This window comes from Tetrao urogallus (assembly GCF_951394365.1).
Source record: "Tetrao urogallus genome assembly, chromosome: 7".
NCBI lineage: Eukaryota > Metazoa > Chordata > Aves > Galliformes > Phasianidae > Tetrao > Tetrao urogallus.
In genome coordinates, this window is record NC_136820.1 from 11,747,338 (window position 1) to 11,758,022 (window position 10,685).

Sequence of the window (10,685 nt, forward strand, 5' to 3'; positions counted from 1 at the left end):
TTCACATGTGGATGTGTTCTCTAAAACAAGAACAAAATTCCAGGTATTAACGAAGTGATCTTCATCAGGTGTTTCTGATTGCACCACAGCTTTTACCCAATTAATCAGTACAGATGGTTCCTCCAGCAGCCCATCTTGCTTCTCAGCCGTTTTATCTAGTCTTTCTAGATATCTTGGTATCTTGACATCTAGTCTTTCTTGGTGTTGAACAAGTGAACACGAGCCAGCAGTGTGCTTTTGCAGCTTGTTTCCTAGGCTTCATGAGAAGAGGGGTGGCCAGCAGGACAGGGAGGCGACTGTCCCTCTCTACCCTGCCCTTGTTACTCCCCATCTGGAGTACTGTGTCCACGTCTGCAGCCCCCAGTTCAAGAAAGAGAGGGAGCTGTTGGAGAGGGTCCAGAAGAGGGCGGCAAAGATGATCAGAGGGCTGGAGCACATCTCTTCCCAAGGCAAAAGATCCTTGAGGTCCCTTCCAACCCCAGCTGTTCTATGACTCGTGTTACCGTATGTTTTCTCAGCCTTTTCCACTTTGCAAAATGCTTGGTTTGAGGGCTGATGCCCAGCATTGAGAAGTGATTCTGCAAGTAGGCTTGGATTGTATTTGAATTCACTGGTAACTATTCTTCATTTCATTTCAGATACTGTAGATGTTTCTCAATACAGCCATGTTTTTAACAAGCTGTTAAGTGCCTGTTATGAGAGCAAGAACCTTGGGGTCTTGTCTTCTGCAGTAGACTTCATGCTTTCAAAAAATATTGCCGTTGATTTTTTCTTACTTAGAGGATTAATCACAGGCTTGGGAAGAAGTTGTTTGTGGAGTAAAGCTCGAACCTACTACAAAAGTAAGTTGCTTTTCAGACATGCTTCTCTGGTATTCTTTGGGCAACGTTAACAGCTCAGTCTGTTGGGGCGAAGTGGGTGAGAGTATTTGTTGTAAGGAGAAAACAGCATTTTGTGTCACCATCGGGAATTTATTTGTAACCAGAATGAGTTTTGGGAAATACAAGTCAGTGAATACTACTTGGCACAAAATAAAGGTACTTGTAGTTAAATTAAATGATCGATTTCAGAATTTCAAAATGTGAACCTTGGAATGTTTAAGATGTCCATCATCTTCACATTTTCATCTAGGCAGACTAGATCTACCTATACTTATACTATATATTTGAAGCTTGAATTATTGCTAATCATTGTTAAAGGTAACATTTACAACAGTGATTGTTATGAGGAAATACTTGCTGTTGTCTTCTCAAAACAGGCCATTTCACAGATGAAACAGTAAAATCCTTTAAGATTTTGTGTTTTTTTTCCCCCACATTCTTAGCCACGTAAGGAAGAAAACAGATCCATGCTCAGTATTGGTAATCCTAATTTCTTACATTTCTGCCTTTATTCTCAGCTGCTTTATCATTGGGTTGCTACCCACCACTGCAGGGAAATCTGCGTCACAAAATATTGCCCATTCCTTTTTATGTGTCTGAGGTTGAGATGCTGTTGGCCATTGAATTATTCCTCGTTTCAAATGCCAGTGCTATTCAAAGTCCAGGAGCTACTACTCAGACTTTTCAAATAATACTGAAAAGGTATGTTGTCAGATATGTACCTTCTTTATTTGTACTCATCTGTGTGAAGATGTAATTAACAAGACATGTTATTTTCTACTGGTTGAGAAAGAGAATCCTTGTTTCTCAACTTCTTTGAATCCTTTGTTTCAAAACTGGTGGAAGAACAGTCCATGTTTTCAGTTTTGTTTTCTATATATGTAGCAGAAAAACAGTTGTTCCAGAGTAATACTGGCCTGTGTTTCCTATCTGAGTATGATGTATGTATTACCAGTGTACTACTGCGTGTTCAAAATCAGCGTAGGTTCATAGCTCAGTACCTGAATCCTGGTATTGTAGTTAAATACATCTGGGGAAGGGCACGGTCAAAAAGCTAACTCCATTAATAAAGCAAACGTAACATTTTTTGGCAGTTCTTTGGGAAGTACACGACGCCATTTTAATTTATTCTTCTTCTAGGGAATATAACAATATGAAAGTTCAGTGTATTTTTTTATTTCCCCTCCCTGCAAGATTGAGTACCATTAGATAAAAAATTATTTTGTTACTTTTACCTCTTGTCCATAAACCACGAAGCACTCTTGTTGGGGCTGTACCTACAACTTATTTTATGAGATTGGTTGACTCAGCATTATTGTTATTTTACCTTTGCTTTTTTGCTTAATGAATAAGTTGTACTCTTTCGGAACCATAGGCATGTCGCTTAGCACATCTTTATTCCAGAGATGATCACATGCTAAACATGAGTGATGCATGTTACGTAAATACTGGCAATTTCAAGTTCATAAAATGTTTTATTTTCTTTTACTGCATTTGCCAGCCCAGAGTCGAGCATTTTTACACGAGATGTGGAAATTGCAGACCTGCTCTGCACTGGCATTAAGTTCTTTACATTTCAGTACTGAAAAATATGTTAAAAAGATGACTTCTCCTCACTGTCTAAATTCTTAAGAATAATCAGCTAAAAATTGTCTAGAAATTAGCATCTGTAACAAGTGCAGAGAACACAAAGCATTATTGTAATGATTTTGTAATCTTGTTGCCAATATAAAGCATGAGGCATTGGATGTGCATGTTGTATGATTTTGTATTTGTGAAAATTCACTTTCAGATGTGAAGACCAGGCAGTTAAGAATAGCAGTGACTATCAAGCAGGAAGGGAGAAACTCATCCAGGCTGCTCGTACATCTGATCCAAAGCTTTTTCTTCGGCATATGACAGTGAACGTTAATATGGAAGAAGTGTACAGCTTGGAGCTCACATCTGCTCTAAAATGGCTTAAGGAGAATATGAAATGGGCAGGGAAGGTCTGGCTGTTTCAGTAGTCGTTAATTGCTAGAGTCTTTTGAGGGTTAGTGCTTAAAGCAATCATTGTTAAAAATAATAAAAAATTCTAAAGGCAGTTACCACTGTGTTCAGACTGTGCCTTACCAACTTAGAGCAAGGCTTCAAAACTCAGTTGTATTTTTAAATACTTGTATTTATGATAATGCAGACAGTAGGACAGAGAGTAATTTTTTTTCCCAGCTGTCTGGATTGTGATACCAGTTTACATAGATGTTTTTGATGGCATCACTGGATGATGAAAAAGCTGTATCTTTAGAACCTTCACTCTCCTTTTTTATGGAGATTCTCAGACTTTGGTCGAGTGTTTCTACTTCTATTAAGTGGAGGGTTTTCCACATTGCTTCATAGTTTGTAGAAACAATATGTTTTCTTTTCTTTTGTTTATATGGTTTTGTGAGGATGTTGTCCCATCCATGTGCCCCGTAGACCTTCAATGTCTTATTCCAAAAGCCCATTAAAAAGTAGTGAAAATGAAATGACCTGAAAATCATTTACCACATTAGACATGCCTGACTTAGGATACCTTTCTTTTGCAGAACGGTGAGTCTACGTGAGTTGCTTTTAGCTGAAGATTTAGTTGTGTCTTGATAATAGCATCTGTTTGGCTTCCCATTTGTATAGCTGTGCCCTTTCACTGAAAAAGAAAACTCACTTCTCCCTTGATGGTGCTCTTAGAGGCAAGTGTTTTTTTGCCTTCACCTCTGACAACTAATTTTACCATTTTTTAGTTTTTGCCAACTGTATGATGAGATGGAGGCTTCTAGCAAGCTGGTTCTGGCATTCCTGTTACTCCAGGAGCTCATTTTTCCACCTGTAATTCCTGAATCATACCTAGGACATGAATTGTTTCAGTCAGACTTCATTTACTAATGCAACCTCATAAAAAGGACTAAATGGCAAATTGATGGCACTTTTGTTAAAGCTGAAATTTGTCCAAGCTTTCCACTTTTGTAGTGTCCAGAATCGAATTTCACAAACACGACAGTACAGCTTTTGGTCTGCTTTCCATCCCCGTTGGAGATCTTTTGTGCTGAGAACTTCTGCTTGTTTTCATATGGAAGCTTACAGGTTTTTGAAGCCTGTTCTATCCTAAGTGACAGCATGATGGCATTAAGCCCACAGTGCTTTAGAAGTCTTCCCCTCCTTTGAGGCAGCATGAGTCTCTTCTCAGTTCTAGCAGCATTAATGCAGGTGTCCTTTGTCTGAATTGTGGAAGTCATCATGATCTTTGTGCAGGATGGTTGTTGAGGATTTTGGAGTGGTGTTGATGTATTTTTGTTTGGAGGAGAGAGCTTTGATAGCATATTCTTCTTTTGCAGAGATCTTACTTGCCTTCCTTCTTAAAACAAAAAGTTAGATTCAGTGCTAACAATCAGATGACATTTCTTGAAAGCCTCATACCTCTAAATTTCTGTTGAGGAACAATTGACACTTAATTCAAATAGTCTTTGAGTTCTGCCATTTGGTGATTTCAACAAACTAAACAAGCAGTGTAGTCAACAGTGAGAAACGAAGTCATTTCTGCTAATTTCTGTTTTGTGAAGTCCTTTGTAGCTTAATCCTGCTTGGAATTAGACAGAAACTATCTGAACCTCAGCTAAATCCCCCATTTCTGTAAGTAGTGCCAGATGTGACCAATACTATGTTTGAGAGATGCAGAAGGACAAAATACTCTTAGTAATCCTTACAAATTCAAAGCTTGTGATGTTTTAGAGACCGCATTATTTTTTCGTTATAAGTAACCCTGAATTTTTGTTTAGATCATCCCCAGGAAAAAAAGAAAAAAAGGAAAAAAAAAGTTCTTCTGTATTTCGGAGGTTAGTCATTGACGTTGTAGCTTAGCTTGGAACTGTGGAAAGTTTATGCAGTGTTTTGTCTCCATCTTCTGAGTATCATCTTCAGCTGATGTGATGCAATCTCAGTCATGTCTTATATTAACAGGCAAAGCGAGCTCCCCTCATCATTGCTCAGAAGTTAAGAAGATGTAACTGATGCATCAGAATCCAGCTTTCTGTCAGGACTGTTTTTTTCTCTGTCACCAAGATAAACAAGTAGGCAATGTAAAGAGGTTTACTGTAAGGCTTATACTTCACACTTTTTGATTCCACTTGGAATACTGGACATATCTGGTCTTTTTGATGTGTATAAGAACTTCAGAAAGGTTTATTGATCAACATTCTCAGTAGCATTTTGGCAGCAGAAACTCCATTGCTAAATTAGTGGGTGAGGAAAACTCCAGTGCGGAATGGAAACAGGCCTGAAAGGATGAGGAAATGTTCCAAAGGATAAAGTTATTTACAACGAAAATGATACAGTTTTGCCAAGTGAGCTACTATAGACAGTACCCATGTCTTTTCTTTTCCCCAGGTATAAGTTACTTTCTTAGTAGATGAAAGAACCTCTGTGTTAGAAATAAAGCAACTGCTTTATTAGATTTTTTCCCCCATGTAGGAGACAAGATGTACGCTTGTTTGAAGATGGAGAGAGAAAAATTTGGGAAGAAAATCCTATGCTGCACTTAGTATCTACATCTAGAAAAGCTGTGCTTCTGCACTGCTTTTTTAGTGAAAACATGAGAAATGTCTTTCTTTCTCTGTGAAAATCTTTCTTCAGTTTTCACTGATTACAGTGTATATTTTTGGAACTATTACTTTTGCAGGTATGGACAGTTTCTTACGACTAAAACAGAATAATGTCGTTTGGAAGACTTGGAACAATTTTGTTTCAAAGCATTGATAGTTTTGAGGATATTTCAAAACCCACATCTTTGGTGGAAGAAGCGAGAAGTTGGAAATAGAAACTTGTTGGTTTATACGATGTTTCATATTGTAGAAGAAGAGGGGAGGGAGGGTCATTTTGGAGGAGTTGTTAAGATGTTAATAAATGTTTTAATCTTTGTGTGAAATATCCAAAATGTCTGTGAATCAGTATTGTCATTGAGATATTTAATTCCATTCATATCCCTGTAATTAATATTCATAGGTATGCCAGAGATTAGCCAATGGCAATGTAGTAGTGAAGAGTTTAATAGCTACTACAAGGATCTGGAGTATGATATGCTGTGTGAGGAAGTTAGGAATGTGTGAAATCAGTCAGACTATGCAGTTTTTTGCCATTCGATAGCACATAATGTAGCAAATGCTCATGAATAAATTGGGCTGAAGCTCCCAGCTGTGGGTATGGCCAGCTTCCAGTTCTAACTGCAGACTGGAGCGGAGGATATAAAGGACAGACCTATGTGCTGTGCTCAGCTCACTGCTGAATACTAATAGTGTGTTAGTGAGACTTCTACATGAGGAGGAACATTAAATTGAAATTTCTCAGATATTGTGATCACACATTAATTACCAAAATATTAATGCAGTATTCCTCAGCTTAGGAAAATATGCCTATGTGTAGGCAGAGCTATTGCTAATTCACATTTTTATGCCTTCACATTCTCTGGATGTATTTTGCATCCTCATCTGCTTTGTTGCACATCTCAAGTCTACATTTTGCAGTCTTACCTGTTGTGCATAACTCTTCTGAAATGACCTGATCAAAACGTGATAGTGGCACTGCTGGCCTCAGAGCTTCTGTGCCATTGGGTGAAATGGGACTGGAGAAGTCGATACCACTTTTTGACTATGTTCCGGCTGAGGATCAGGACAGAAATAAGGGGGCAATGAGAAAAAGGCTCTGTCTGTAGCTACTTTATCACAGTGGTTAAAATTTCCTTCTGGTAGGAGTAGAGAGCCAGTCAAATACACTTTCCCATGTTAATGATATCTTTTGAAAACCACGCTTTCCACACAGAAATGTGTATATCACTTGATAGAAATCATTTGAATGTATAGAGTACTCCTTTGTTTTTATGGACCCACAGCCTTTCTGCTGACAGGCATACACGCCTGGACTCTGTTCCTGCAGAGATGTGTCGTGAAGAACAGGCAAGTCAAACCCACAAAGGAGAACGAGTTATAGATAAAGCCGTAGTGCTGGTCCCACTGAATCTGGTGGCAGTGTTCATAATAAATGGTGAGACTTTGGGCTAAAAGTAGGAGTTCATCCATGTACTCAGAAGGATGGGAGAAGGTCGTTGTCCTGGACCTGCACAATGGAGCAGGAATCTGGCAGCGTCAGCTGCTGCTTATCTCTCCCAATTTATATTTTCCCTTCCTGAGTTTAAAGAAATCCCAGGTGAAACAAACAAATGAAGAGCACGCTTTTCTATTGAATCAATTAAATTTATTTTTCCATCTGCATAATTATGCAACCAATTTGCTTATATAACCAGTGGCTTCAATTGGGAGGCAAAAACATGCTTCACATTATGAAAATTATGCAAATCCCCCAAGGGTTGTGAGACTGTTGATTTAAAGCTTCACCAAGCTACAGATAGTTCCTAAGCCTTGTCAGTCCTCTTTTTAGCCTCTTCTGCTCAGAAATGCAATGGGTTGTATGCAGATAGCTACGCTCCCCAACAGTTAATCTCTCTTTGTTCTACTCTGCAGCAATAGATCTTTTTCCCCATCTTTCCCCAACAGTAAGATCCTGTTACAGTGTGCAGGTAGAGAATTTGGAGGGTCAAAAGAAGTTTGTGTAGCAGTGTGCTTTTTAAAGCTTACTAGTCCTTTAATTTATGATCCACGTTGTATGAAAATAGTTACATATTTTCTGTGGGGATTTTTTTAGAGAAAAGCATTCAACACTAGAAGGAAACAATGCTTTGGAGTTTGTGTTACTCCTAAGCTAACAATCTGGAGATTGGTTCTTACAGAAAACCATTAAACTGACGTTAGAACCATTGCTTCTACTTCCTTTTGAGAGATACAGATCCAATCTGAGATTTCACCATGGAATGAATGACTACAAGGACACGACAACTGAAAAGGTATTTTGTTCGAACGTTTGATTTCCAGAGCTGTTAAGTAAATAAAATAATCAGTAGATAAAAGGACGTGAGAATGCAGAAGGTTCGTTACTCAAACGTCTTTCCAGAACTGCTGCTCAGGTGGCTCTCATTCAGGTCTCCCTGCAGGGCAGGGCAGCCACCTCTCATCTCCTGAGGACAGCTTTTTGCTGGCAGTGTTCAGGCAGTTGTGCATCACCTCTCTGGAAGCATGAATGAGAGCAGAAGAGTAACTAAAAAATGCAAAGGTGAAGAGTTTGTTGCAGTCAGTTGGGGACTGTAAGAGGTTAAGAAACAGGGACTAAGAGTTTCGGTTGCTAAAGCCAAACATGGGTGTTAAGAAGGTCTGTTGGTCAGATCAGTGCCACGGCTTAGGCTGACTAAAACAAGATATGTTGTAAACTGAACCACGTCCCTGGGTGCCAAATCCACACGGTTCTTGAACACTTCCAAGGGAAAGCGTAACAGCTGTAGGCATGCTGCGAGGTAAAAGGCTGCATATCTGTGATGGGATGAAACGGGGGAGGAACGGATGCAGGATTGTTACTCAGGTTTATGGGAGCAGTTGCTGCTTTTAATGGGTCAGGCATGAAACCAGTGGCTCTTCTGTGTGTTTCACCTCACCCAGAATTAAAGCATTTTGTGAAAATGCTCAACACCAGTAGCAACACCATAATTATTTCTGTAGAATTAAAAAATAGAAGAAAAAAAAAGGGGGAGGGAGAGGGGTTAGCGTGTTCACTTAAACGTCAGGTTTTGCGCATGTAAAGTCCCGAAGGCTGTAGGTTACTGTCAGGTATGCGCTAACACCCCCTGTGGCGGTACCCGCGGCCAGCCCTTCCCGCGCCGCTTTTGGGAGGGCAGGCGGCGGACCGCAGCGCCCGCTCCCCCACAGCCCTGGGGGAACTACAGCCGCGCCTGCGCGACCGCCCTCGCGGCGCAAGAGGACGGAGGCGAGCGGTGGAACGAGGGCGCATGCGCGCACCGACCCCTCCCGCGGCGGGAATCCCCTCGCCCGCTGCCGCCGCCGCGCCCCGCCCTCAGCCACCTCTTCCGGGGCCGCGGGCGGCGCCGGGCGATGGGGGCCGAGCCCCGGCGGGCGGCGGGAGGAGGGCGGCGGAGCCGTCCGGCCGCGGCGGTGAGCGGGGCTGCGGCTCGGGGCTCGGCGTCCTCTGCGCGGGAGAGGGCCGCTCGGCGGGCCCGGAGCGGCGGGGCTCGCTTCTGTCCGTCGCGTCGCCGCGTGCTCTGACGGCGCAGCGCCCGGAGGTGCCGTCTTCGTTGCGAGCGGCGCGCTGCCGCCGGGGGGCTGCGCCCCGTGGCCGTCCTGACGCGCTCGGTGGCGGCCGAACCTTCGGCCGCGCCGTCGGAGCTCCGAAAAACGCCGGCGGTCGGGTTGCCGTAGCCTCCTTTCCTCGGCGAGCACCGCTAGAATCCGCACTCCGAACGCGGTCGCCTCTTTTGTTGACGCGTGGTTCTCCGTCGTGCTGCCGCGAGAATCCGGCACGGGTAAACGGCCCGATTCACCGCCGTGCTCGCGGTATGGAAGCGGCAGCGCGGCGTCGGGTTGGCGAAGGCTTGGGCAGAAGGTCCGCAGCGCGATCGGTGACTTGTTTTCTGGGAGCTGGCGTGTAGGTGAGGCGGGTGGGGGGGGGAAAGGTGGAACTGCGTAAGAGCGCGGAGCTTTGAGATACGGAACGATTCCTGAGCCGCTCGTAGGGCATCGCGGACAAGAAACAGCGATGCTTTGGTCTGGTTACGTAAAGTGCCGGCACCCACCAGGGAGGCTCTCGGTGTTTTTCCGTCCTCCGTCCAAATCCTCCCTGAAAGCGCAGGGAGAGAAAAGCGTTTTCTTTCCGGAGAGCTCGTCAATGCGCTCAGTGCAGTTCACGGCTCGGGGCTGTTGGTAGGACGCTGGAAATGAAAGGGTCGGTGTCTGGCCCACCTGGCTGGAAATCAGGAGACGGGATTTATAAACCGGGGAGGTTTTAGCTCAGTGTGTGTTTACCTCCTGCTTGAAATATGTGGCAGTGTTGCCCTAATTATGCGTATTTGTGTCGGCAAGACACAAACGCAAGTATAAGCTGAGCTTTTTGGTACAGCATCACAGCAACCATCCTGCTGTATGGCAAGCAGGGATGGCATTTCTCAGACAATGGCTTGCTCCCAGGTGCATCAAAATAGCACTTTACTTTGAAAAGCATGAAGAAAAGTATTCTCAGAAGTGCCCTGAAAGCTTGGGAAGAAAACATTGCCAATAGGGATCCTAATCCCTAACAATTATTAGGTGCATGGTTGCACTCCAATAGGTGATACATACTCCGATAGGTGAATGGTTTGTCTGCCGTTGGAAAATGCTTGGTTATGGATGTGTAGTCCAGAAATCACTGTTTTCTTTCCAAACTTATCAAGATGCTCCCAGGTGCTATTGTTCCCTTGGCTTTACATTGTGGTCCCAAAAAATACTTGGCATATGCATTTTAAAACACACTTATTTGGAAGGTTTTGAACTTAGAGGACTGAAAAATAACGTGGTGTTTCATTAATTAGAATGTGCTAATGCTTGAAAAGCATTATTTTTTCCTTTCTGAATAACGGAAGAAGTAGGAAGCACGTGCAATCCTGAATCAGTAAGGATTTTACTTTCCCTGCCCGAAACATCTTTAAGTATTCCTCTTCAGATCAAATCTGGAGGAGGAATTCAGAACGTTTGTAAGACCCCCTGTTTGCAAGGAAAACAGGAAATGTTTTTATGTTGAAAACTGGAGTTGTCTATTATGTATTGCTTGTCTGACTTTAAAAGTTACCGACAGCATTTAGAACATGCACTGATAAGTGACGGGCAGAGATGCTGATGTCCACTACTAAATAGGGTTCTTTTCTTTTCC

The 10,685-nt window shown here is 42.6% G+C and overlaps 1 protein-coding gene across 1 annotated transcript in view; it reads left to right on the top strand.

Annotated features, from left to right (window-relative positions):
* Positions 1-2,887, top strand: part of TOPAZ1 (testis and ovary specific TOPAZ 1) — a gene marked incomplete at both ends in the record, with an annotated part of 41,285 nt that extends 38,398 nt beyond the window's left edge. Inside the window, 3 exons of the mRNA XM_079538485.1 lie at positions 639-842; positions 1,400-1,583; positions 2,674-2,887. Of these exons, the coding sequence (XP_079394611.1) occupies positions 639-842; positions 1,400-1,583; positions 2,674-2,887 (602 nt within the window). The remainder of the gene's footprint in view (positions 1-638; positions 843-1,399; positions 1,584-2,673) is intronic.
* Between the last annotated feature and the right edge of the window lie 7,798 nt (positions 2,888-10,685).